Raw genomic sequence first — 27,727 nt, forward strand, 5'->3', positions numbered from 1 at the left:
TCCCCTGCTTGAATTCTAAAATGGTACAATCCTACTTGCAATATGCATTTCCCTTTCTGAACAAAGTTCTACAAGTGGGAACCTGCAAGGACTTGTGGGGTGAATTCCCCTTTCCTCCACTATTTCCTCTTCCCTCTTCCTTGAAAGTGTCCATATCCCCTACTCATTTCCAACCACCCTACCTTTATCTTCTCCCCATCTTATGTTTTTCCGCTATTCTGTCACTCTTTACCATGACAAATTGTGATCCAGTTGTACAGTACTAGTTGCCAGGGGCCGGCCCACTCGCATAGTGGGAGCCAGCAAGGACTTGGACACCCATTTAACCATCTCAACTTGCCCAGTCCTTGGACTGTCTTCTGCGGTCCCTTTAAAGGTTAAAGGGACTGCAGTAGAAGCCTGACAAACAGCTGAGAGGTGGGAGCAATCTCCTCCCGCCTCCAGGGCCGGCCCTGCCACTAGGCAAATTAGGCAATTGCCTAGGGCGCTGGCCTTCTGGGGCGCCAAATTGGGAACCTCCTACGTGACTCAGTGACATTATCAGTGCAGGGGGGGGGGGGCGTGCCAGAAGTTAACCTTGCCTATGGTGTCAGACAACCTAGGACTGGCCCTGCCGGCATCTCTGCTATTTTGGGATCTACCAATAATTCTCAAATATATCCAGGATTCCGCCCCCCCCCCCCCCCAATTTTTCCCAAGAAAACTCAGATACATTCCAGAAGCAGAAATATACCCCCAAAATACCAATAAGGTATTTTTCTGGTATATTTTTGGCTCAGGTAAATCTGAATGCACACTCCAGTTTAAGATGTAACAGTAGGGGCTCTAACTAGGGTTGCCAATCCCCAGGTGGGGGCAGGAGATCCCCTGGTTTGGAGGCCCTCTGCCCACTTCAGGGTCATCAGAAAGCGGGGGACGGGGGGAAGGAAATGTCTTTTGGGCACTCCATTATTCCCTATGGAGGTTCATTCCTATAGGGTATAATGAATTGATCTGCTGTTATCTAGGGCTCTGGAGGGGCTACTTTTTGAGGTAGAGGCACTACAATTTCAGCACAGCACCTGGTGCCTCTCCTCAAAACACTCTCCAAGTTTCAAAAAGATTGGACCAGGGGGTCCAATTTTATGAGCCCCCAAAGAAGGCACCCCTACATTATTTCCAAATGGAGGAAAGGCACTTAAAAGGTATGTGGCCCCTTTAACTGTGATGGCCAGAACTCCTTTTGGAGTTCAATTGTACTTGCCACAACCTTGCTCCTGGCTCCACCCCCAAAGTCCCCAGATATTTCTTGAATTTGACTTGGCAACCCTAGCTCTAACAGTAGGGGCTCCCTGCTCTTATGGCCCTGTTGGTGCCTGAACCAGTTCACAGGTCTTGGGACCCTTTCCCCCTCTATCTGATTAAAGAAATCAGCCTCTGTAACCACTCATAACCTCTGCGAAATGATTTGTGGCATAATCAACACAGAGCAGTGTTTGCCGGAGATTTATGGCCTGTTTTCTTAAAAGTATAATTAAAGAGTGTTGAAAAATGTTATGCAATTTCACCCTAGTAATCAACTTGTTGGTGCTGTTCCCTTAAAATCTCCTTAACGCTGGCACTGAAGAATGCTGTTGTGCTGAGTCCACGGCAGGGTTATATAAGGCCTTAAGAGAGATCAACTACTTTTTTGGAATACTAAATGCAAAATTTTCCTTAGGAAAAAAGTTTTGGGTGCGGCTCTTGTTCTAGGTTAAGGGTGGAAAGGTATTGGATATCTTCTGTATGTGTACTGAGTTTGTAACCTGGCACCAGTGTTGAAAAGATGAATTTTGATACTTCCTGCTTGTAGAATCCAGAAACGATGAGAGAGAAACTAAGGAAACTGAGTGAGAACAATTCTTAGCAGGTCTGTTCAGAAGTATGACCCATTTTACTCCCAGGAAAGTGTTGGATTTCAGCCTTTGGGTCTGCTCTGCAATGGCAGTTTGCATTTCTTACAGCTTTCCATGCATGTTTAATTCCTAACCTGGGCTTTTTTTGTAGCAGGAACTCCTTTGCATATTAGGCTATACCCCCCGATGTAGCCAATCCTCCAAAAGCTTACAGTGGGCCCTGTAAGAAGAGCCTTGTAAACTCTTGGAGGATTGGCTACATCAGGAAGTTGTGGCCTAATATGTAAAGGAGTTCCTGCTACAAAAAAAGCCCTGCTCCTAAGGCAATAGATTTTTTTTATATAAAATAAATATATTCTCCAAACAAATAAGAACGTTATGGGTAAGCACAAAACCAAATATGGAATTTTAAGATAAGTGACTAAGATAATAATCAGATTACAATTGCAGCAGATCTATAGGATATACATGACTTGGAACTTTATCCGTTAAAATTATATAATTTGAAAAGAGCAACCAAATTGCTGGAAAGTCAGAATTATACTCAGCAATTCCTCTATATTGATTATGGTACAAAATCTTTTCCATAACAAAAAATCTCCAGATATAATCAAACCACAAAGAAATCGATGGTGGTGAGTTACATGTCCACCTAGAAGCTATATCAGCTCGTGCTGCTAGTAAAAATTCTTTTGTTGTTGTTTTAGTTACACTGACATCAATCCATAAAGAAAGTAAGAGTAATTCAGGTTGTTTAGGTATTTGTTTCATAGTTATGGAATAAATGTGTTCTATGACAGAATCCCAAAAATTTTATCACAAGCCCACCAGCAATAAAAAAATTATGCTTGAGGCCCACAAAGCTTCCAACATTTTGGACTTATCTGATTAATATATCGTTAATGCAGTGGAGACTGATACATCTAGTAAGAATTTTAAAAGATTGCATTTGCTATTTTTGGATTTGGTTTTAAGAGTTGAGGAGGTCCAAATTTGTTGCCAATGATCAGCTGTAAATTCCATCTTACACTCCTGTTCCCATTTTTTTAAAAATAATGAAATAAGACCATCGATAAAATGGGACCTACTGCAGTCATATTACATCGGTAAACTGGATTTTTCTTCCTCTAAAGGAGAAGCACAGTGATTAGAGAAAAACCTGCCGGACTGCTGAGTGAACTGGGAAATGTTTAAATTATAAAAGGGAGAACGCACAGTAGGGAGGAAGGTCAGGAGTTAAAGTCAAGGAGCCTTTAGAATGGAAATTAGGGCTCCTTTAAGACTTATGTGTGAACTCTTAACAAATGCATTTCCCCCTCAATTATGGATTGTGAAATGGTTAGTGAACACAAAAACGTGTACTTTACAGCCCTGTAATACTCTGGGAAGCTTAATTATTAGGGGGATGTAATTGTAATTGCCTAACTGTATGAATTTTAATTAATGATCCTGTTTGCATATTTTAAAGTATTTTTGTTGCTTTCAGATGATGCACACATTACAGCAGGCATCCTCCCTCCTGTAGGCAATAGAAAGCTTCCAAAATCATACTGACTATCTGTATCCATTCTTAACTCCTTGTATTCAAAATCATTTAAGAAACCAGGTTTTTTGTTTGTTCAATTGGTTTTGCCCTCAAGTTACAGCTGATTTATGGCAACTTGGTGAGGTTTTCAAGGCAAGAGACATTGGCGGGGGGGGGGGGGGGGAGATCACCTGCATCCCATTTTTTGAGTGGGGTGCCATTTTTTGGTTTTGCCCTCACTCAAAAAATATGTAGATCTGATGCAGTGTTCATTTTTATCTCGTGCTTTCTCCAGTTTCCTTGTGCTTTCTGACTGAGCAAGTCATCCAATTTCCAAGTTACCAGAAAAGTAGAAAGGTCCTGGTGTAGTACTCACCACCAGATGGCACCAAATTTCTATTAAAATATTTCATTTGGCCTGCGTGTACACACACGTTAACCAGAGGTTGAAAAAAAAAACATTGTATGTCGAAATATCAAGGTCAATTCCACCCTCCCCCAAAAAAATTATATTAAAGAAGAATCTTTAAGCAAATTGTAAACATTAAAAACTGTGTATCTGGTGTAGATACATATTGGTAGGTACCTTCCCCAAGTGCCAAACATCTTTTGTAAAGTTACACTTAAACACATGGGGATGCCACAGATTTACAAGCATCCTTCCTATGACTGGGTCCATTATTACTATCAAGTACAGGTACACTAAACTTGTTTCAGCTGTGAGGCTTCATCAGTGGTTTAAGTTTGTACAATGCACACCATGCAGTTGTTAAAATGCAGCATGCCTGACCAAAGCACAGAACATCCAGGTGTTAAAACATTTACACGAAATAGATGAATCCCCACCTTGCCATAGAAATTTGCTGGATGCTCTTGGCCTAGACACACATTCTCAGTTTAACTTACTGTGCAGGGTTGTTGTAAATGGAGGAGAGGTAGGGTTGCCAGCCTCCAAGTGTGGCCTGGAGATCTCCCGCTTTTCCAACTGATCTCCAGCTGGCAGAGATCATCTCCCCTGGAGAAAATGGCTGCTTTGAAGGGTGGACTCTAGGGCATACGTACCATGTGGAGGCCCCTCCCCTCCCCAAATCCCGCCCTCTCTTGGATCTGCCCCAAAGTCTCCAGGTACCTCCCAAGCCAGACCTGGCAACCCCAAGGACAGGAGAATGGTGAGCTGCTTTGGGTCCCCATTGGGAAGACAGGTTTGGGAACAGCAAAAGATGAGATGGCTAGACAGCGTTACTGATGTAACTAACACGCATTTGAGCAGACTTTGGAGGATGGTGAAAGACAGGAGGGCCTGGCGTGACTTTGTCCATGAGGTCGCAGAGAGTTGGACTCAACTGTGCAACTGAACAACAAAAGACTGTTTTAGTGCAACAGTAAGGTTGCCAGGTCCCCCTCAGCCTCTGGTGGGGGTTTGACGTCACTCAGAAATGATGTCATAGTGCCAGTGACATCATGTGCCAGCTGCTCTAGGAGCATCTGGAAAAACTCTATCGTTTTCTCGGACGCTCTAGCAATTTGGGAGGAAATTTCGTACCATAGAGTTTTACTCCCACCCCCTCTAGGCTAGTTTTCCCTCCAAAACTGCCATTCCTAAACAGGCTTCTCTCTGCCCTCTAGGCCGCACTAAGCCTCAGTTCATGATACCACATAGAATAAAAGTCATGTGTTTGAGAACTGCAAGACATGAACATCAGACATAGGAATGAAGGAAGGAAGGAAGGAAGGAAGATAGGGGAGGGGGGGGGGGGAAAGCAGCTTTAACTTCAAATGCATTCTGCAAGCTGCCAGCTAGCTTGACTTGGATAAGTGATTTAAATAGACAAATGCCTTCTCCAAACCAGCTGATTGGGGGGGGGGGTTGTTTGAGAGCCACACAATATGAGTGCAAGAGTCACATGTGGCTCCTGAGCCGGAGTTTGGCCACCCTGGTCTGGGACTTTTCAGTTTAGAAAAGAGATGACAAAGGCGGGGGCGGGGGGACGTGATAGAGGTTTATAAAATTATGCATGGGCTGAAAAGAAAAAAATTATGCATGGGGTGGAAAGGGTTGACAAAGAGAAATGTTTCTCCCTCTCCCAAAACACTAGAACTTGAGGGCATCCATTAATTTGCACAGAAAATGTTTTGTAACGAATGCTCCAACATTCCATGCTATTTAAATGCTTTTATTCCTTTGTAATAAAAAATCCTTATGTTACTTAATAGAATTTTTCAGTTGAAAATTGACTTTATATCTGCAACTCAGCTATTTCTATGCTAGATGAATACAGTTTAACATTAATAGCTGCCCTAAGATTTGTCCAGAAAAGTCCCTGCTTGCTCTTCTCCGTCGGCCATTCCAAGTAGGTCCTCTTGGCCATGAGAGCTTTCAGTTTGTAATACTTTGCAGGGATGATGTAGGGTGGGATCGGTTCCAGCAAGAGGAGGATTAAACTGTTGTTGTTTTCTTGGAATAGCTTGTGATGGGCAAAGTAGAGCTCATAATGACACCACTCGCTCTGCACAAAATTGGGAGACAACACAAAGATGGACCTGTAACTTTTCTCAATGCAGTCGATGATATTCTCCACAATGCTCTTGCCTGCAATGAAGTTCCTTCATGTTGGCAGATCCGGATGGAGCCATCCTCCTTCTCCAGGTTTGGAATCAAGACGTTCTTCACCCAGTGAGAATCATGCTCACTGTACGAGATAAAGGCATGGAATTCCATATTATCAAAAACTTCTTCAGGATTATTTTTCCAAATCTGTGTTTCACTTGAGTCACTGCCACGACATCTTCAAATACCAAGGGATGTCCAGATAGATGCATAAGAAGGAAATGATAGCTGCCAAGACCACTGTAATAACTAGAACTACGGCAACCAAAAGTGTTGTGTTGCAGTCAAGTTCAGAGACATGAAAATTCTGTAACTGGATTCCTCGTACATCTTCTGGGTATGCACATAGATAAGACCCTGGCCAGCCAAACAATACCACCAATCCTTGTTTTTGAAGATCAATGAATTCTCTTATTTCACAGGAGCACATGAAGGGATTGTGCTCTGCTTTTACTTCCATAATGTTTTGACAGGCCTGGTAGAACTGGGAAGAGGGTGTGATGATTGAATTCATTTCTGTATTCAGTAATCTCAGACTCCTAAACTGACCACATCCAGGCAGATCAGTTAACCTATTGGAAGCCAAATTCAGCTCTTGCAGAGCTCTGAGTTCAACAGCCATGTTGGGGATACTTGAAATTTGATTGTTCTGTAGATCAAGCTTTTGGATGTTGACTGGCAAACAGTGGAAGACCGAATCGGACAACAGGTTGGATGACAAATTCAGTTCAACCAGATTTTCACCCCAGTGGCACCCCTTCTCATGGACTTCATGTTGCAATAAATTGTGGCTCATGTCCAGATATTTCAGAGACTTCATGTGGCTGGTCATTAAACTCACTTTGGTAAATTCTTTAAATTGATTCACTTGTAGAACAAGTTTTTCGAGAAGATTTAGGGTATTGCACCCTTCAAAAAGCGAGTCTGTTATAGAATTATGAGCAAAACTTAAATAGGTAAAATGACTGGGCTTCAATGGGCAAAGCATATGCACTGCATTTGCATTGGAAAGAGTAAAGGCTGAAATGTTCATCTCTGCAAATAATCTGTATATACTGGCTTGGCGAAATAAGTGTTCCTCGATCTTTACATTTTTAATTGTGAAAGATCTTAGTGAAGTTTTAGCGTAATCAGGAACTTTAAAATATTGCGCTAACTGTGAAATTCCGAGGTGATATACATTGAAATGCTCAATGGTGGTATTCCGAACGTTCTGAACAAGAGAAACAAAATTAATCAAGGTTGTTTTCATATGACTCAGCGTTAAATTTCGCAGCCTTACATTTTTGTTGAGTTTACGCAAAAGGGCGTTCAAGTCAGTGACATGACTGTCTTGCATATCTGATAGTTCTAATCGTATTGTAGTAGTGAGGTCTAGATTCAAGACAATATGGAATTCATTTGGGGGGAGAGTGACCTGAAGGTTCGTTGCGTTGAATGCTAGTAAATTTTCAGCTTCATATTCAGAAAGGTCTTTCAGATCCAAGAACAGAGTATCCAGTTGTAAGCGAGCAAGAACACTGGAATCTGACTTCTGTATTCTTTTAGCGCTAAGGGCGAGAGATTCCAGCTTTGACATTTTGCCAAATTCAGACAACATGGCCATGGATAGGTTGCTGTTGTAAGAGAGATTTAAGTGACTGAGGCGTGTACTAGGATGGCATGAAACAGACCACAATTTGTTATGGGATAAATCTAAGTATTCTAAATTCTTGTTGTACTGGAAGATGCTGAAATCGAGGTCTCTGATAAAATTATGAGCCAGCTTTAGTATGCGTAGTCCGGAAAGGTAATTAAAATCAGAGGTTTTCAGTTCTGAGATACTGTTTTGTGACAAATCCAACTCCACTGTTTCTGCTGGGATATTTTTAGGAACAGCATCTAGCAACCTCTTTGAACAGTCTCTTGTATATCTGTTTTTTTCAGAAGGAAGCACTGTATGGTGAAGGGATATTGTGAAGATACAAACACAGAGGAAATTATTGGTTCTAAAGCTTCTTGGCTCTGCCATTGGCTAATAAGTCTTTAAAAGGGCTTATCGGAGTTCTTGGTTGTCTTTATCAGCCAGTCAGTCCTGTAAAACGAATGCACATCTAAATATTAAGGACAGTAACAGAAATAATACCTATACAAAATGCCTTTTATTCTTTTATTTTAATGACATTTGAATTAGAATGAAAGACACTTCAAGTATTTAGGAGAAGAACTGAGTTAAGTATCTATTAGGCATATATAGAAAATAAAAGATTGTACATTGCACATATGGTTCATGGAGTTTAAGATCTTTGGCTTGGATTCTGTGAGACATCGGAAGAAGGCAACGATGGTTGCAGATTAGGCAAGGACACGAACCGGACTACAATTTGTGGTAAAGATGGCCAATTCTTAGTTTGTTATGAATCAGTTTGGCAAATAGTGCTGTGCACGAAATAAAAATGAGTTTTTGGCAACTTTTGTCATTATCAGCAGGGGATCCTCCTTGCGCGCTGCAATGTGCCTGGCATGATGTCATCACCCAAAAGTGACGTTATCGTGCTGGGCCCGTAGCCAAGGGGATGCTCTATCACTTGGGGAAGAACTCTATGGCTATCATAGAGCTTTTCCCCAAGTGATAGAATGTCCTCCCAGTGATGCGCCCAGAACAATAACGTCATTTCCAGGTGACATCATCGCACTGGGTATGTTGCAGCATGCCTATGTTTTCTAACCCTCTTGGAGGCCATTCCATACCTTCCCAAACTGAACAACGAACTATTAATTGTTAGGGAAATTTAAAAAATGAACCCAATTGAACCATGAAATCAGGTGAACCAATAAACCATGAAATGAAACGAACCACCATTTTCGTGTTTTATGCCCATCCCTACTGCAAATGTTTCCTGCAGTCTGCCTCTCCCCCCAGTCCTTTCCAATAAGTCATCAAATCTCAACTGACTCATGGTGATCTCATCCACTGGGCAGGGCCAGATCTGGGGGGAGCAGAGGGGGCACTTGCCCTGGGCACTGACGGAGGGGGGGGACGCACCAAATTGGGTACGGAGTCCATTCTATTCTATGGGCCCATAAGACTGAATAAGGGGGCTTCATTTTTTAATTCCCCCCCCCCCAAAAAAAACCCACATGTAGATCCAGTCCTGCTACTGGGCACTCCAAGCAAGAGATGAGCAGAGGTGGTTTGCCATTACATTCCCCTGTATAGGAACCCGAGTCTTCCTTGGTAGTCTCCCATCCAATTACTGACCATGGTCAATGCTGCTTAGCTCCCAAGCTCAGATGATCCCAGGCCAACCTGGGCTATTCAAGCTACTACTAGGAGAGCCAGTTTGGTGTAGTGGTTAAGTGTGCGGACTCTTATCTGGGAGAACCGGGTTTGATTCCCCACTCCTCCACTTGCACCTGCTGGAATGGCCTTGGGTCAGCCATAGCTCTGGCAGAGGTTGCCCTTGAAAGGGCAGCTGCTGTGAGAGCCCTCTCCAGCCCCACCCACCTCACAGGGTGTCTGTTGTGGGGGAGGAAGGTAAAGGAGATTGTGAGCCGCTCTGAGACACTTTGGAGTGAAGGGCGGGATATAAATCCAATATCTTCTTCTTCTTCTTCTTCTAGAGAGACGATTAGACAGATTCATGGTGAAATAAGTCTATTAAGTGGCTACTAGCCATGATAACTAAAGGGAGTCTCCACATCCGGAGGCAGTAAACCTCTGAATACCAGGGTCAGGAGGCAACATCAAGGGAAGGCCTTGACCTCTGTGCCCTGCTGTTGGCACTCCAAACTGATTGGCCACTGTGTGAGACAGAATGTCGGGCTAGATTTACCACTGGTCTGATCCAATAGGTCTCTTCTTATAAGATTCTGGAGTGCAAACCTGCCTGAGCATTTATTATCCCTACAATTCTACATCTGCAATTATTACTGTCGACCTAGATAGCCACATTTACTTCCATCTCTGGAATGAGGCCTGCACCTCAGGAAAGCTTTCAGCTTACCCATTCTTCCAGGGGCAGCTGTTTCAAAGTGGAAACTACCTGGCAACTAAATTACCTACCCCCTCTAGCCAGGGACCTGCCTACTATTCTGAAACATGAGGTGGGTGTCATATTCAGCCAGGGCCGGTGCTAAGCTTTCTGGCGCCCTAGGTGAATCACCCACTAGCGCCCCCCCCCCCCCCATTGTTAAAAAATATAGGGAAAATGAAGAGCTCCAAACCTGAAACTTTTCACATTTTTAATTTACTTATTTTTAATTTATTTTTTTTTTAAAAATGTGATATGTTATTTAAAAAATTGTGAGAATAAGTGCTTGCTGGCCACACCAGGAAAGAGAGTGGCGGGATAGGATGAGGTGGGAGACCAAGTCGCATATTGGGGAGAGGGGGCTTGGTTTTGTTGAGGGCAGTTTGATGATGGGAGAAGACAAGGTGACAGTGGTCAGGAGCCAGAGCAATGCGTCTGGGAGGGGGCACCCAGTGGTGCCACCTAGGTCAGGTGGCGCCCTAGGTGACTGCCTACTTTGCCTACTCCCATGCACTGGCCCTGTATTCAGCAGAGCCCCACAGGCATGTCTATGAGTCACAGGGAGCTCCTGAACCACTGATTATCACTGCCCTAGTCTTCAGTTTAGCTAATAGGCAAAGATGTTTCCTCAGTAGGCACTAATAGCTAAAAATGCCTGTTCAGTTGGGTTTTTTAATGATTTGTTGCTCCTAAATTGGTTTTTATTTGGTATTTTTGATGCTATAGCGTGGAGAAAAAATAGTCAGAAACTGCTTGGGGTATGGTTAAACTGAGAGCCAGTTTGGTGCAGTGGTTAAGTGTGCGGACTCTTATCTGGGAGAACCGGGTTTGATTCCCCACTCCTCCACTTGCACCTGCTGGAATGGCCTTGGGTCAGCCATAGCTCCCACAGAGTTGTCCTTCAAAGGGCAGCTTCTGGGAGACTTCTCTCAGACCCACCTACCTCACAGGGTGTTTATTTGGGGGGAAAAGCAGTCCTCCCACAATTTCCTCCCACATTTAAGCCGCTCTGAGATTCATCATCATCATCTTCTTAAAATCTTTCCAACCGGCAAGGGGCCTGGGGAAATCATCGCTTACACCTCACAGCATCTCAGACTCCACAGATTCTCCACAGGGTGGCGATCGGAGGATGATCATCCCAGAGGCATCCACTTAATTGTGGGGTGCCTCAGTGGGCGGTGCTTTCCCCGATGTTTAATATCTATATGCGCCCCCTTGCCCAGATTGTCAGGAGGTTTGGCCTGGGTTGCCATCAGTACGCAGATGACACCCAGCTTTATCTGCTGATGGATGGCCAGCCTGCCTCCGCCCCAGAAAAATTGGCCCCGGCGTTACAAGCCATGGTAGAGTGGCTCAGGCTGAGTTGTCTGAAGCTGAATGCAACGAAGACAGAAGTCCTTTGCCTGAGTCACGGTGGCCTGGGAAGGGAAATCCCTCTACCAGCCTTTGATGGGGCGCCACTGATATCGGTGCCTAAAGTCAAGAGCTTGGGGGTGCTACTGGAGCCCACATTTGCTATGGAGGCCCAGATATCAGCCACTGCAAGATCTGCCTTTTTCCATCTTAGGCGGGCACGACAGTTGGCACCCTTCCTAGAGCACAGCGACTTAGCAACAGTGATTCATGCAACAGTCACCTCGAGACTAGACTACTGTAATGCCCTCTACATGAGGCTGCCCATGTCTCGAATCCGGAAGCTGCAGCTGGTGCAGAATGCTGCAGCCAGGCTGTTACTGGGTCTCTCTATTCGGGATCATGTACAGCCGGGGTTGCAGAGGCTGCAATGGCTGCCAATAGTGTTCCAGATTCGCTACAAGGTGCTGGTTATTACCTTTAAAGCCCTATATGGCCGAGGACCTGTCTACCTTAGGGACCGTCTCTCCCCATACATTCCCCTGAGGGTACTTAGATCTGGATCACAAAACCTATTAGAAATCCCCAGGCCAAGAAAAGCGAGATTGAAGGCTACCAGAGAACGAGCCTTCTCTATTGCTGCCCCCCACTGGTGGAACCAACTCCCAGATGATGTTAGAGCCTTGCGGGATCTTGCCCAATTCCGCAAGGCCTACAAAACAACATTATTTCGAATGGCCTTCAACTAAAGTACAGAGTTGCTCAACATCATGGTATGGAACTTAGCACCAAAACTGCTGTTTTAAAATTGTTTTAATATTTTAAATTGTAATTGTTTAATTTTAACTGATCTTATTGTAATTGTTTTTACTGCTTTATGGTTTTATTGTACTATTGTTGACATTCAATGTTGTTAGCCGCCCTGAGCCTGCTTCGGCAGAGAGGGTGGGATATAAATACGAAAAATAAATAAATAAATTCTATAGTATAAGCTCGAAGGAGTTGTAAGAATCACTTCACATCCCTCTTTCCCCCTTTAACTAACTATGTTTCTCTCAGTGACTTTCATCATATTCAGTTCTTATTATACTTTTTTTGTTGTTTTCTTTTGGTTAATTTGTTGTTTTCTTTTGGTTAATTTACAGAAAACTGGACCATTTGGGTATCTGTATGAAAAGTATAAATGCCATCATTTATTAAAACAGACACTTCAGATCTACCTAGGGATGAAACTGTGACCTGATTTACCCAGTATGGAAGACAGGAAAAAAAATAAAAGTTGATTTTAAAAATGTAAACAAGAGCAAGATCTTATTACCTGGGCACAGGAACAAATTTAGTCGTTTTCTTCCAGAAGAGTAGATTGCCCTTGGAACACAAACCCTGCTGGTGGAACAAAATTCCTCGCTTAATAAAAATGAGCTGTTGGATCTAAACCAGTATGTAGACCTATATGAAGCTCCTAGGAAACAGGTAGGATAATATTCTAGCATGACACACTTATGTTCTTGAACATCTGGAATTATTTTTCCAACATCAAGCCCTAAAAGTGTAGTCTGTTTAGCTGAGCTGAAACAGAGGCAGCAAAGGAGACAAGTGCCTGAGGACCAAACTCCATCATGACACTATTCCAACAGATGTGGGCAGTTTCCACACAGGGATGTTCCTCTAGATAGCATGCAGTTCATATGGAAGCTTCTATACCAGGGGTGGCCAAACTTACTTAACGTAAGAGCCACACAGAATAAACATCAGATGTTTGAGAGCCACAAGTCATGAATGTCAGATGTTTAAGAGCCAGGAAGACAAGACAGGAAGGAAGGAAAAGTGGAAAGAAAGCAAATAGATGGGGGGAGGCAGAGGTGGAAAGAAAGCAACTTTAACTTTAAATGCATTCTCCAAGTTGCTGGCTGGCTTGGCTTAGTGAAATGATTTAAAGAGAGAAATGTCTTCTCCAAGCCAGCTGATAGGGCGGTGGGAGCCAAATGGGGGTTCCTGGGGGCTGAGGATCTTAGGGGACATCACTAGCCCAGCCATTACATCTTTGCACTGGCTTTAACCCTCCCTCTGCCAGGTTTCAGCTGTTTAGCAAGAAGTTTCTGACATCTGTGTCTCTGACTTTATACTGAGTTCAGCCATAAAAGATGGGCAAGTATATGCAATTTTTTCGCAATCAGCAATAGCAGTCATGTTCACTATAAAGGAAGCGCACCATTGGCCAAAGACATTTGCAACTTTATTTTATAAATGTTTCAGCCCCAGGTCCCCCCATATGTCTAAAGGCAAATCTTGGCACCAACCTTATGCCTTCCAAAGCAACAGCAAAAGAAAATGATTTCCTTGACAACTGCACAACTATTAGCTCAAAAGCCAAGTTAGAATTTCCCCCAGCAGTGAAATCGTTTTCTTTCCAATCAAATGTAGATTTGAAAAGACAGCAAGCACAGATTAAAGAAACAAGGAAAGTATTGGGGGAGGGGCGGCTCAGTGGTAGAGCATCTGCTTGGTAAGCAGAAGGTTCCAGGTTCAACCCCGGCATCTCCAACAAAAAAGGGTCCAGGCAAATAGGCATAAAAACCTCAGTTTGAGACCCTGGAGAGCCGCTGCCAGTCTGAGTAGACAACATTGACTTTGATGGACTGAGGGTCTGATTCAGTATAAGGCAGCTTCATATGTTCATTTGGCAAGATTACAAGATTCTGTGAAACTAACACACAAAAGCAGAACTTGGTTACCTGAGCTAACAATAAACTGTAGTTTTACAAGAAACTAGTGGCAGTACTTCCTCCTTAGATTTAAAAAAAAAACTGTCACCACAAAGCTTGATTGCTGTAGTTATCTTCTCCAAAATACTGTAAGTACTTGCTGATATATCTGAATTTAAACACATTAAGCACATTCAAAAACAGCAGAAAAGGGGGAAGAATAGGCAGGAAACAGGACGTTTCTTCATGTAAGAAGAAGAAGAAGAAATTGGATTTATATCCCGCCCCCCACTCCGAAGAGTCTCAGAGCGGCTCACAATCTCCTTTATCTTCCTCCCCCACAACAGACACCCTGTGAGGTGGGTGGGGCTAGATGCTGAATTATGCAGAAAGTTCTACAGTTGCTACTGTTAACTGGAAGATGTGGGAAAGGGGAAGAAAATATTGGGAGGAAGTTGGCAAGGGGAATAAAAGCCCTCTGAAGGGAAAACAAGCACCAAAGAAAAAACTGCCTCTCATCTTTTTACCTGCTCCGCTGTGAGGGAAAGGGCGCCTTCCTCTTCAGTCACAGGCTAGTCAAAACACCCAGGCACAGAAAAGAAACAGGCCACCGGCTGACCTGACTGCTCAGCCGTTCTTGACGGGAATGAGGAGCTGTTCCTGGCCTGGTTGTATGTAGTGGGAGGGCCAGACAGAAACAGCCCTTCCTCTGCCCGCCCTCCTCCTGCCCGCTCCAAATAATTTGATGCTGGCTTGGTCTTTGTTTTTTGGCTTCAAGCATGTCGAAGTTGTTTTCACTGGCTTAAAAAAGAAAACTTCCTGAGTTTCAGTTTCTTTTTCTTCACAGTAATAGGCCTGTCAGTGTAACGCTGGATTTTAATAATCAAGGCCTCATTTTTTCCATTTCCTTCTCCTGCCATCTGTACCCTCAAAACACTTAGTTCTGTATTTCTGCTCAAAACAAGAGGCACTTCAAGGGGTTTTGTTTAGGAGTACAGGAAACAAAAGGAACCAAAAATACCCAGAGCTGTTTATCTCAAAGCAATGCCCCTTTGGAATTCCATGCAGCCAGTAGTACAACAGATACTTTGCTAAAGGCAGCTATCCTAAACACACTTACTAGAATGTAACACCCACACTATGAACTCAATAGGGTTGCCAATCCCCAGTTAGGGGTGAAGGATCCCCTGGTTTGGAGGTCCTTCTCCTTGCTTCAGGGTTACCAGAAGGTGGGGGGGTTGAATGTCCATGGGGCGATCCATTATACTAATAAAGACCAGTCCCCTTAGGGCAGGGGTGTCAAACATGCAGTCCAGGGGACAATTCAGGCCCCCGGAGGGCTCCTATCAGGCCCCCCGAGCAACTAGCTGTTGTCTGCTGTCTTCTCCTTCTCTCTTGCTTCCTTCTGCATCACAGCTTGCTTTGCCAGGCTTGCTCAATTGCACAGGAGCTACAGAGCAAAGCCTCTATGTTCTCCATTGGCTGAGGCTCCTCCCCCTCCCGGTTCCCTGGGGAAGGAAGGAAAGAGGCAGAGCTTCCTTTGCTCAGTTCCTTGGATCCCATGGGATATATAAAAAGAAAGCACCTTTAAGACCAACGAGTGCTAATGTTTTAAGCATGTTTTAGTTTAAGGGTTTTTTTAAAAAAAAATCTTTAATTGTTTGTCTGGGTCCTTTATAAAGTTTATATCTCAGCTACCTAATCTTAAATAGAAACACATACATAGCTCGGCCCAACATGGTATGGCTCTGCAGGACAAGGCCTAATTTAGGTCTGATCAAGCCCTCAGAACAAATGACTTTGACACCCCTGCCTTAGGGTATAATGGAGAATCAATCCATGGGAATTGGGCTTGGGGGGTTGAGATAGAGGCACTAAATTTTCAGCATAGCATATGATGCCTCTCCCCAACCCACTAATCTCCCCCCCCCCCCGTTTCAAAAAGATTGGAGCAGGAGTCATGTTCTATGAGTTCCAAAAGGTGTCTCCATCTCCATTTTTTTCCCCATGAAGGGAAAGCATTTAAAAGGAGTGTGGTCCCTTTAAATGTTATGGCCAGAACTCCCTTCAGAGTTCAATCATGCTTGTCACAACATTGCTCCTGGCTCCACCCCAAAGTCTCCAGGCTCCACCCCCAAAGTCCCCAGATATTTCCTGAGTAGGACATGGCAACCCTAATAGGACTTTTTCTGCATAAACCTGCATAGGATCAGGCTACAAGTTTAATTGAAAGTAGCTGGAACTTAAGTGATGTCCTGTCTAATTTATTCCCTTGTTTTCACTGGGGACTTGGTCATGACTAGCCCTATGTGGTCTGGGGCAAGGTCAGTTTCCATGTGCGGGCCCTAGAAAAAGGAGTATAACCAGGCCCTCTTTCCCCTTTGAAATGGCCCCCCTTTTCTCCAACCACGCCCCTTCCATTTGGCCCCTCCCTTTTCTTCAACCATGCCCTTTTCCATTTTGATCTGCTTTCTACGGCAAACAGAAATCATGCCCAATTGTGCTGTCTTAGTTACTTTTATTTTGTATAAAACCAGAGAGAACACATCTCTCACAATTTTATTTGGTGGACATGCAATCAAATGGTATCATTTGTATAAAAGCAATAAAAACATCTGCTTGGAGGAACCTCAGTTTCCAGGTCTGTGGAGAAGGTTCTCCACTTGTCACCGAAGGTGAGAAGACCAAGACACATCTGTTCAAAATGCTTAAGGAACTGATGGATCCTAACATACTGAAGACATTCACTTGGAAAAATCAGGTCGAAAGAAGGGAACTTAATTTCGTCACTGGACACTGGGTTGAAGGAGCCATAAATTAACCAACAGAAGAAAACAAAATTTATTTTTTAATACTGAGAAATGTATCATTCGTTTTAAACAATGAGTTACATCTTTGTTACAACTAGTTTAATCCTTCAACAAATGCCACAATCCAAATCTTAAATTGTTGGTTTTATACATATGCACTGTTTCTAAAATTAATTTTAGAATTATTTAACTGTTGATTGCCTTGAGGGCCTTAACTGGGCACAAAGATAGCCAAGTATATTTTTGCCTGTGTGTACCCTAATGATCAAGATCTGTACCACGAGAAATCACCTCTAATGCATTGACTGGCTCTGGCCGCTGCAACAAAACTGATTTGACAGCATCAGCAGCCCCATGGCACAGAGTGGTATGCTGCTGTCCAAGATCTGCTCATGACCCGAGTTCAATCCCGGCAGAAGCTCGGTTCAGGTAGCCAGCTCAAGGTTGGCTCAGTCTTCCATCCTTTCAAGGTCAGTAAAATGAGTATCCAGCTTGCTGGGAGTAAAGTGTAGATGACTGGGCAAGGCAATGGCAAACCGGCAAACCACCCCATAACAACAACAAAAAAAGTCTGCTGTGAAAATGTTGTGATACAACATCACCCCAGAGTCAGAAACGACTGGTGCTTGCACAGGGGACTTTACCTTTATCACTGTGAGAGATGATGGTAAGGTGCTCATTATGAGAAGAGAACAGATGGAAGGAAATGGGCAGTGTGATCACAATTTGACATCCACTGACCATTAGATACTACCAGCCTAGGTGGACTAGAGTGGTCAGTTTCATGAACACTGCAGGCAGAACTGTGAGGAATTTTGTCTGATCTTTCCTGATCCTCAAGTGTACAAAAAATAGAGCATAGCTAGGCATTAAGTGAGGACTGAACTCCCTGCTGACTTGCATCTTCTCTTGTCAAATGTGTCACCAATAACATCTAGAACAATAAATATGTGATGTGACATAGTCTTTTCCATGATTTCCACGCCCTTTGCAACTGGCAACCAACTAATTACAACAGGTAGTAAAACAGTGAACACAATATTCCTATCATAGATTTCTTTTCGTGGACATTATCAGACAGATCCAAAGGGTAAGATGGGCCCACACATGAAAAGGAGGGTCCAGGAGAACCCATACCAGACTGCAAACTCATTACCAGGACTACAGTCTAGGTATGTCATTTCAAAAATGTTACAACCGACAAGGCTGTATGTAGGGAATGCAGCCAGGAAAAAGAACATGTCACAAATGTGGATCAGACCTTGAAGACTCTATATAGCTCCAAGGCAGATCACTGCCTTTTGTATGTCATACAACTTCATTTGAACTATATGACACTGACAGATATCTTGCTTAAAGGTACAAGGTCTCTGTTCTTGAGATTGCATGCAAAATCTGTAGTAAGGCTGTCAAGTACCTGAGTCCTGAAATATGATCTTAGCATGCTGGTTAGTCCATTTGAGGTTGGTTTCTTTTGTTTGTTTTACCCCTTTCCCCTTCACCTTCCTTTTCTGGGAAGTTAGTTCACTCTGTGCATTCTATAAAATGAGCTCTTTTGAACTCTATCAGTGTGTATTTTCTGTGTAGGGAGCTTATTATGCAGCCTTTTATTTTGATCATATTGTGTTGTCGTTGTATCTACCTTTTGAACTTTGCCGGCCTGAATTTGATCTTAGGATAATGGTATAGATGTGTTATATGGGTTTTTGTCTGGGGGGAGGGGGATTTAAAGGGTTAAGTATTTTGTGAATATTTGACTGCCCTTGTATATCATATTTAAAAGTTTAATTTAAGAGAATGTAAAAAAACCTGTTAAATGTATATATGACTTTTTCCTGTTTTAATCGGAATTTCATTTCATAGAAATTAGAAAAAGAACTTTCATAAAAAAGACTTATTCATTTTCTGGAAGCCTAATATGAATAGCTGCCCTAAGATTTGCCCAGAAAAGTCCCTGCTTGCTCTTCTCCGTCGGCCATTCCAAGTAGGTCCTCTTGGCCATGAGAGCTTTCAGTTTGTAATACTTTGCAGGGATGATGTAGGGTGGGATCGGTTCCAGCAAGAGGAGGATTAAACTGTTGTTGTTTTCTTGGAATAGCTTGTGATGGGCAAAGTAGAGCTCATAATGACACCACTCGCTCTGCACAAAATTGGGAGACAACACAAAGATGGACCTGTAACTTTTCTCAATGCAGTCGATGATATTCTCCACAATGCTCTTGCCTGCAATGAAGTTCCTTTCATGTTGGCAGATCCGGATGGAGCCATCCTCCTTCTCCAGGTTTGGAATCAAGACGTTCTTCACCCAGTCAGAATCATGCTTACTGTATGAGATAAAGGCATGGAATTCCATATTATCAAAAACTTCTTCAGGATTATTTTTCCAAATCCTGTGTTTCACTTGAGTCCACTGCCACATCATCTTCAAATACCAAGGGATGTCCAGATAGATGCATAAGAAGGAAATGATAGCTGCCAGGACCACTGTAATAACTAGAACTACGGCAACCAAAAGTGTTGTATTGCAGACTAGTTCAGAAACATGAAAATCCTGTAACTGGAGTCCTCGTATGTCTTCTGGGTATTCACATAGATAAGACTCTGGCCAGCCAACCAATACCACCAATCCTTGTTTTCTAATATCAATGAATTCTCTTATTTCACAGGAACACATGAAGGGATTGTGCTCTGCTTTTACTTCTCTAATGCTCTGACAGGTCTGGTAGAACTGGGAAGTAGGTGTGAATATTGAATTCGTTTCTGTATTCAGTAATCTCAGACTCCTAAACTGACCACATCCAGGCAGATCAGTTAACCTATTGGAAGCCAAATTCAGCTCTTGCAGAGCTCTGAGTTCAACAGCCATGTTAGGGATACTTGAAATTTGATTGTTCTGTAGATCAAGCTTTTGGATGTTGACTGGCAAACAGTGGAAGACCGAATCGGACAACACGTTGGATGACAAATTCAGTTCAACCAGATTTTCACCCCATTGGCACCTTTTCTCATGGACTTCATGTTGCAATAAATTGTGGCTCAGGTCCAAATGTTTCAGAGACTTCATGTGACGAGCCATTAAACTCATTTTCATTAGACGTGTAAGCTGATTTCCTGACAGAATAAGTGTTTCAAGGAGTGTCAAATTATTGCAGTTTTCGAAAACTGTATCTGTTAAAGTATTATAAGAAAAACACAGGTAAGTGAAATGACTCGGTTTGGAAGGGCAAAGCATGTGTATCAGCTTTGCACCAGAAATGGTCAAGGCTGTGATGTTCATCTCTGAAAATATCCTATACATGTACTGGGGATCAGCTTTAATGGTAACAATTACAGTGTCTTTAATTTCTAATGATTTAAGAGATGTTTTGGTATGATTAAAATTGTTTTTATTAGTGGCATCCATCCAAGCAGCATTAGAGATAACTAAATGTTCAACAGTTGTTCCCCATGCGGCCTGCAGAACGTCGATGAAATCCTCCCAGGAACTCTGCATTTTGTTCAGTGTCAGGTTTAGTAATCTTCCACTTCTACTGAGTTTCAGCAGGAACATTCTTAACTCGCTGACTTGCTCATCATGGATGTTGAACAGTTCTAAACTTTCTGTACCGCTGAGTTCTAGATCTGTGAGAATATGGAAATCTCTACGGGGGTGGAATACAATTTGGATGGTCTTTATGTTGAACACTGTAATACTTGCAGCTTTGTATTCGGAGAGGTCTTCTAGACTCAGGAAGAGAGTATCCAGTTGTAAATGACCAAGTGCACTGAGATCTGATCCCTGCAGCCTTTTAGCACTGAGACCAAGATACTGTAGTTTTGGCATGTCAGTCTTGGAGCATATGGGCATGTCTGTATAACTATTGTAAGTGAGATCCAGACGCAGGAGACTTAGCATAGCATGACAGGAAAGGGTCTGTAACCTGTTGTGTGATAAATCCAGGTGTTCCAAGTTTCCATTGTATTGGAAGACACTGAAGTCAAGCTCACGGATGACATTACGAGACAAGTTTAAGACCTGCAGTCTCAAAATAGAACTGAAATCTGAAATCTGCAGTTCAGAGATATTATTCTGTGATAAATCCAGCACTGTTGTCTCTGCTGGAAGGTTCTTAGGAACTTTATTAAGAAAATGGTTCGAAAGGATGGCAGACGATCCAGTTTCCTCTGATGGCTGAGTATTATTCCAGATGGCTATTATTAAGAAGAAAACAGTACAGGAGTTCCTAGTAACTGGGCTTCTTGCTTTAGCCATAATGCATGAGCTTTCTTCAAATAAACTTAGCGATGACTTTCATCTCTCTGTATCAGCCACCGCCCTGTAAATAGAAGTTGCATTAGAAGTTTATATAGTAGCATTCACCTTTTCAGAAACAGTTTTTCCGGATACAGGAAGGGACCATAGCATATTTTGGTACCAGGTAGCCTGATTTTGTAAGAACTTGGAAGATTGAAGGGTTAGTTCTGGTTAGTACTTGGATGGGAGGCCGCTCAGCTGCTGATAACAGATGGGTACTTTGGGGTGGATCAGCGGTGTCCCAAATTAGGCTGGCTCAAAAAGAACTGTCCCGGACCCTCCACACTCTCCAGCACGAGGTGGCCCTATTCCGTCTGCAAGGCGGCTTGGCGTGATCAGACTGGGGAGAGTGTCTCAGAAGTTGGACTGCTCTTTTTTTACTTCCCCAACGAGTCAAGCGCTCATGTGCTCAAGTACTCTGGGCAGTTATTTAAAAAAAAAAAGAAGAAGCTGGAAGCGGCTTGGGCGGCTTTGCCCAGAAAAGCTTCTGATTGCTTATTTGAGATATGAGTAGCTCTGTAGATTAAAATAACATTTCAGCAACAGTGTTGGTTTTTACTTCTTTCTGATTGCTCTTTCCCAGTGTAATTTTTAACATTTACTTCTCTTTTGCACTTGGGCTTCCTGTGTGTGTGGCTGGCTATGCAAATTTCTGCCAGCACCAGTATATCATAACTAGAGGAAGTCCTACGCATTTCCCTTTCTAATTTTGCTGAACAGCTTGTAAGTTTGGCACTGATTGAGGAGAAGTAAACTTACACACATTACACACAGGTGAGTAGCTATGTTGAAGAAGCAGAACAAAGTTTAAGTCCAGTGGCACCTTTACGGCCAACAAGGTTTTATTAAAGGTATAAGCTTTCGTGCACACACACACACTTCTTCATATACAATGATGGAAATTACCAGTCCATATGTATAGATAGAGGGTGAGAACAGTAAATTAGCATACAGCATAACAAAGACGTTTAACAGATTCAAACACGAAACAGGAACAACTAGTTTATATGGTTATCATTTGTCTGAGTTTCATTCTGGGAGAAAACATACTGAAGGAAATAAATAAGGGTGGAATTCTAGCAGGAGCTCCTTTGCATATTAGGCCAGAGACCCCTGATATAGCCAATCCTCCAAGAGCTTACAAAAAGAGCCTTGTAAGCTCTTGGAGGATTGGCTACATCAGGGGTGTTGTGGCCTAATATGCAAAGGAGCTCCTGCTAGAATTCCACCCCCGGAAATAAATATGTCAAAACTAGGGAATGATTGGGCAGATTTATCTTTAATTGTGGAATGCTGAGAGTAATTAACTAAGACCCTGTCATCACCAAGCATGGAGGTAACTTTATGGCATCTTCTTTGAAGTGAGGTGATTGCTTCAAAGAAGAAGATGCTGTAAGGTTGCATCTGTGCTTGATGTTGGAATTATGTATCTGTTCTGTATGTTCTTTGCAATGCTCTAAAGTTCCAGTCATTATAGGGTTAACACTGTGCCCGATTCCCTATTGTCTGCATGACCCAGCAAGAAGATACTGACTGCTGTCAATCAAAATCTAGAAGCGGGAAAACTGGTTTATTTGTTTTTATTATTACTATTTTAATTACATTAAATTTCTATCTCGCTCTCTCCGCAAGCGGACTCAGAGCGGCTTACAGCATTCATTTTCACAAGTTAAAAACCAATAAAACATAATTACAATTTTAAATTTTTTTTAAAAAACCATTTCATGGTGCTGTATTGCTACGATGTACAATATAGACAGGTTCTTCTTTTCAGACGATGATCACCAAGTACTCTATATGATGTTCAGAAGTCTCCCTATTTATAAGGGAAACAAAGTTGGGGACCTCTGAAGTAATGTACAGCCCAGTTTTCTTTCTACTGTTTACATTCAATTATCACTGTCATTGCAGCTCTTTGGTCCGTTAGTCAGGTGACTTCCTTTGTTCAGACAGAGAGGTCAAGGAGAAGGGGGAAGTATCCTCTGTTAAGCATGTGTTCTTCAGTGTGTTAGGATGTAGTTCTTAGAGTTTGTTATTTTCACCTCCCAGTACCCTTTCCCTGTAGTAATAAATATGTTTTTTGCTTTCTTGTTAAATGCCTCTCAATGATTATTTGATCCAGTGATCCATCGAACTGTTTGAGATATAGCAATTGATTTTTCAAACAGAATTCCCTACACTTGAGAGGAGATGGATGGAATATAATGGCAGGGTCTCAGTTAATTAACGGCCCCGTGGCGCAGAGTGGTAAAGCAGCAGTACCGCAGTACTGTGGTCTGAACTCTCTGCTCATGACCTGAGTTCAATTCCAGCGGAAGCTGGATTCAGGTAGCTGGCCCAAGGTTGACTCAGCCTTCCATCCTTCCAAGGTCGGTAAAATGAGTACCCAGCTTGCTGGGGGGAAAGTGTAAAAGACTGGAGAAGGAAATGGGAAACCACCCTGTAAAAAGTCTGCCATGAAACGTTGTGAAAGCAACGTCACCCCAGAGTCGGAAATGACTGGTGTTTGCACAGGAGACCTTTCCTTTCTCTCAGTTAATTATTCTCAGCATTCCACAATTCCACACATTTGTCCATTCCATCTGACATATTTCCTTCACTATGTTTCCCCCCTCAGAATTAAACCCAAACAAATTATAACCATATAAACTAAGCTTGTTATTCCCGTTTGGTCCTTGAATCTGTTAAACACCTTCATTATGCTGTATGCCAGGGCTTTTTTGCTAGCAGGAACTCTTTTGCATATTAGGCCACACATCCTGATGTAGCTAATCTTCCAAGACATAAGAACATAAGAGAAACCATGTTGGATCAGGCCAATGGCCCATCCTGTCCAACACTCTGTGTCACACAGTTGCCAAACCTTACAGGGCTCTTACTACAGGGCCTACTGTAAGCTCCAGGAAGATTGGCTACATCAGGGGTGTGTGGCCTAATATGCAAAGGAGTTCCTGTTACAAAAAAAGCCCTGCTGTAGGCTAATTTATTGCTCTCACCCTCTACCAGTATGGACTGGTAATTTCCATTTCATTGTATGTGAAGAAGGGTGCATGCACATGTAAGCTTATACCTTGAATAAAATTGTGTTGGTCTTAAAGGTGCCACTGAATTCAAACTTGTTCCACGCATCACACATGTAAGAGAAGGGAGACAGAGCTAGGCAGAGTGTGTTGTTCCCAACATTGCAAGAGGCAAAGTTGGGTGTATCCTCCCTCTTGTGAGGCTGGGTGCATCCTTTGCTATGCCATACTGTGAACTATTTCTAAATGCGACACAACTGTCCACCAACCAGTTAAATGTGTCTAGGTTTTCAAACATATGAACTGTTTGTTTTACTTTCATTTTGGGGCTCTTTCTTTCTTTCCAACATTTTTGGGCCCCTTCTTATCTTATAAGATCCTTTTTATTCCAGCACAAACTTTTCTGAACTAGAGCACAGATGCTTAGGTTGTAATGAAATTTTGTTCAGTATCTGGTCTCAGGAAGGTACAGGAGACAATCTAAGATTCCTGGGCTCCAGGTGGTGTTGGGAGATCTCCTAGGATTACAACTGATCACTAGGTGACAGAAATCAGTTCCCCTAGATAAAATGGCTGCTTAGGAAGATGGCCTGTACGACACTATACCCCACTGAAGTTCCTCCCCAAACCTGTCCTCCACAGGCTCAACCCCTGAACCTCCAGATATTTCCCAACCCAGAGCTGGTGACCCTAAGACATGGGCGTCAAACTCATTTGTTATGAGGGCCAGGTCTGACATAAATGAGACCTTGCTGGGCCGGTCCATGTTGGGCCAGGCCATGAGTTTACCTATTTAACAGTAGATAGCAGAGATATAAACTTTATAAAAGATACAGACAAACACAATATTTGTGTGTGTGTGTGTGTGTGTATATATATACATACATATATATATATACACACACACACACACACACAAACTTAAAACATTCTTAAAATGTTAGCACTCATTGGTCTTAAAAGTGCTTTCTTTGTATTTCTCCCGGGGAATCCAGGGAAGTGGACAAAGGAAGCTCTGGCTCTTTCCTTCCTTCCCCAGAGAACCAGGAGGAGAAGGAGCCTCAGCCAATAGAAGGAAGAAACCTTGGCTCAGTAGCTCTGCTGTACAATTGAGAGAGTCTGGAAAAACAAGCTCTGCCTCCCATGCTTCCTCCCCAAGGGAGGAGCCTCAGCCAATGGAGAGAAAGAGGTTTTGTTCTATAGCTCCTGTGTGATTGAGCAAGCCTTTCAAAGCAAACTGTTATGAAGAAGAATTGCAGATTTATACCCCGCCCTTTTCTCTGAATCAGAGACTCAGAGTGGCTTACAATGTCCTATATCTTCTCCCCCCACAACAGACACACTGTGAGGTGGGTGGGGCTGAGAGGGCTCTCACAGCAGCTGCCCTTTCAAGGACAACTTCTGCCAGAGCTATGGCTGACCCAAGGCCAATCCAGCAGAATTATGCAGAAGGAAGCGAGACAGAGGGAGAAGGAAGCAGATGACAGCTAGTTGTTTGAGGGCCTGATAGAAGTCCTCCGGGGGCCTGATATTTGACACCCCTGCCCTAAGACAATCTGAAGTTGACACCTTAAAAAACTTGCAAGTGCAGTATCTCATTTTGATCCCAAAAAGTCAAAATGTTCCATAAGAGATGCCTGGGCATTAGTGGGGAAAGGAGAAAATGAGCTGGTTTACCTAAAGTTCAGGTGTGCAGGTACATGTGGCTCTTTTACACATATTGTGTGGCTCTTGAAGCCCTCACTACTCCATCAGCCAATTTGGAAAGGGCATTTCTCTCTTTAAATCACTTCTCTAAACCAAGCCAGCCAAAGGCTTGGAGAATGCATTTGAAGTAAAAGTTGCTTTCTTTCCACCTCTCTCTCTCTCCCCCAATCTATTTTCCTTCCTTCCTTCCTGTTCTCAAACATCTAATGTTCACGTCTTGTAGCTCTCAAACATCGGATGTTTATACTATGTGGCCCTTACCTTACGCAAGTTTGGCTACCCCAGGTGGAGAACAAAAGAAAGCAAAGTCCCTCCCCTCCCATACCTCACCCTCCTCAAGCTCCATCTCCAAAACTTCCAGATATTTCCCAATTAGGGTTGCCAATCCCCAGGTGGGGGCAGGGAATCCCCCGGTTTGGAGGCTCTCCCCCCACTTCACGGTCATCAGAAAGCGGGGGGCATGAGGGAAATGTCTACTGGGCACTCCATTATTGCCTATGGAGACCAATTCCCATAGGGTATAACGGAGAATTAATCTGCAGCTATCTGGGGCGCTGGGGGGGCGTGTTGTGTTTTGAGATAGAGGCACCATATTTTCAGTATAACATCCGGTGCCTCTCCTCAAAACACCCTCCCAACTTTCAAAAAGATTGGACTAGAGGGTCCAATTCTATTACCCTCAAAAGAAGGTGCCCCTATCCTTCATTATTTCCAATGGAGGGAAGGCATTTAAAAGGTTTGCGGTCCCTTTCAATGTGATGGCCAGAACTCCCTTTGGAGTTCAATGATGCTTGTCACACCCTTGCTCCTGGCCCCACCCCCAAAGTTTCCTGGCCCTACCCCCAAACTCCCCAGATATATATTGAATTGGACTTGGCAACCCTATATACCATGGGTGGCCAACCGTCGCGCTCCAGATGTTTTTTTTTTGCCTACAACTCCCATCAGCCCCAGCCATTGGTCATGCTGGCTGGGGCTGATGGGAGTTGTAGGCAAAAAAACACCTGGAGAGCGACCGTTGGCCACCCCTGCTATATGCTGCAGGGACTAGAGGTCATTTGTGGGTGGGCAGGGACGCAGCCCCGCAGAAAAACCATCAGCAGTGACGCGGAGCGCCGCCTCCTGCTCCTCTTTCCCGCGAGTGGGGGAGAAGGGCCCCGAAGGCCTTTTTTGCGCTTCCCGCCTTTTCCCCCTCTTCTCGCCCAAGTTTGCCATCAACACTCACGAGGCGAAGGCGAGGCCGACATCATCGTAGCGGGCACAGCTGGAGGACCTGCTGCTGCTGCGGGCGGGAATAAGTTTCAAGGGCTGAGGAGAAGGGCCGGGCATCGACCGGCGAGGCCCGCCCCTCTCGGCGCTTCCCTCCCGCCTCTCCAGCCTGTGCCGACGTGGCCGGGCGGAAAGAGGAAAGTGCAGCCGCCGCCGGGGCCAGGGGACGGGCTCAGCCTCAGCTGCTCTCTGCGGTAATGTGGCTTCTTCTTGTTCCCCTTTTTCTGGCGCTTCTGACCTGAGGGGGGAGAGAGACGCTTCAGGGGGAAAGCTCCCTCTTTCCCGCAAACAGAAGCTTCGTTTTCCCTCCACACTTCTTAAAAACCGGGTCAAAGCAAAACCCTGTTGCTTCCCTCCCTCCCCTTTAGGCGTATTGATGTAAACAGAGATTGGAGTGGGTCACAAAGATCAGTGTTCCCTCTAAGCTGCGGAGTCTTTTGAGCAAAAAATTCTACTTTGTGAGCTACTGGCATTAAAGTTGTGAGCTAGTGCATAAATTATTGTGCTCTGGGGTCGTCCTTCCTGAGCTAAGACTAAAATGTGTGA

General features: G+C 43.6%; 3 protein-coding genes across 3 annotated transcripts in view; 1 reads left to right on the forward strand and 2 right to left on the reverse strand.

The window, feature by feature from the left end:
- Positions 1-5,557: 5,557 nt before the first annotated feature.
- On the reverse strand, positions 5,558-27,355 carry LOC132576937 (toll-like receptor 1). Its single transcript, XM_060246253.1, is given in 5 exon segments — positions 5,558-6,007; positions 6,010-6,172; positions 6,174-8,081; positions 12,695-12,759; positions 27,138-27,355. Coding segments are annotated over 3 exon segments (2,379 nt in total). The 5' UTR covers positions 8,019-8,081; positions 12,695-12,759; positions 27,138-27,355; the 3' UTR covers positions 5,558-5,636.
- LOC132576938 (toll-like receptor 6) lies at positions 18,711-21,180 on the reverse strand. The gene has a single exon (XM_060246254.1). The coding sequence runs from the start codon at positions 21,141-21,143 to the stop codon at positions 18,786-18,788; it is 2,358 nt and encodes a 785-aa protein (XP_060102237.1). The 5' UTR covers positions 21,144-21,180; the 3' UTR covers positions 18,711-18,785.
- Positions 26,948-27,727, forward strand: part of FAM114A1 (family with sequence similarity 114 member A1) — a 45,061-nt gene continuing 44,281 nt past the window's right edge. Inside the window, exon 1 of the mRNA XM_060247356.1 lies at positions 26,948-27,375. Coding sequence (XP_060103339.1) covers positions 26,948-27,375 — 428 coding nt within the window. The remainder of the gene's footprint in view (positions 27,376-27,727) is intronic.

This window comes from Heteronotia binoei, chromosome 9 (assembly GCF_032191835.1).
Source record: "Heteronotia binoei isolate CCM8104 ecotype False Entrance Well chromosome 9, APGP_CSIRO_Hbin_v1, whole genome shotgun sequence".
In the NCBI taxonomy this organism is placed as follows: domain Eukaryota; kingdom Metazoa; phylum Chordata; class Lepidosauria; order Squamata; family Gekkonidae; genus Heteronotia; species Heteronotia binoei.

What these genes read in the sequence shown, in the direction of transcription:
- LOC132576938 (XM_060246254.1), bottom strand. Translation starts at nt 21,143, where the DNA reads ATGGCTAAAGCAAGAAGCCCAGTTACTAGGAACTCCTGTACTGTTTTC.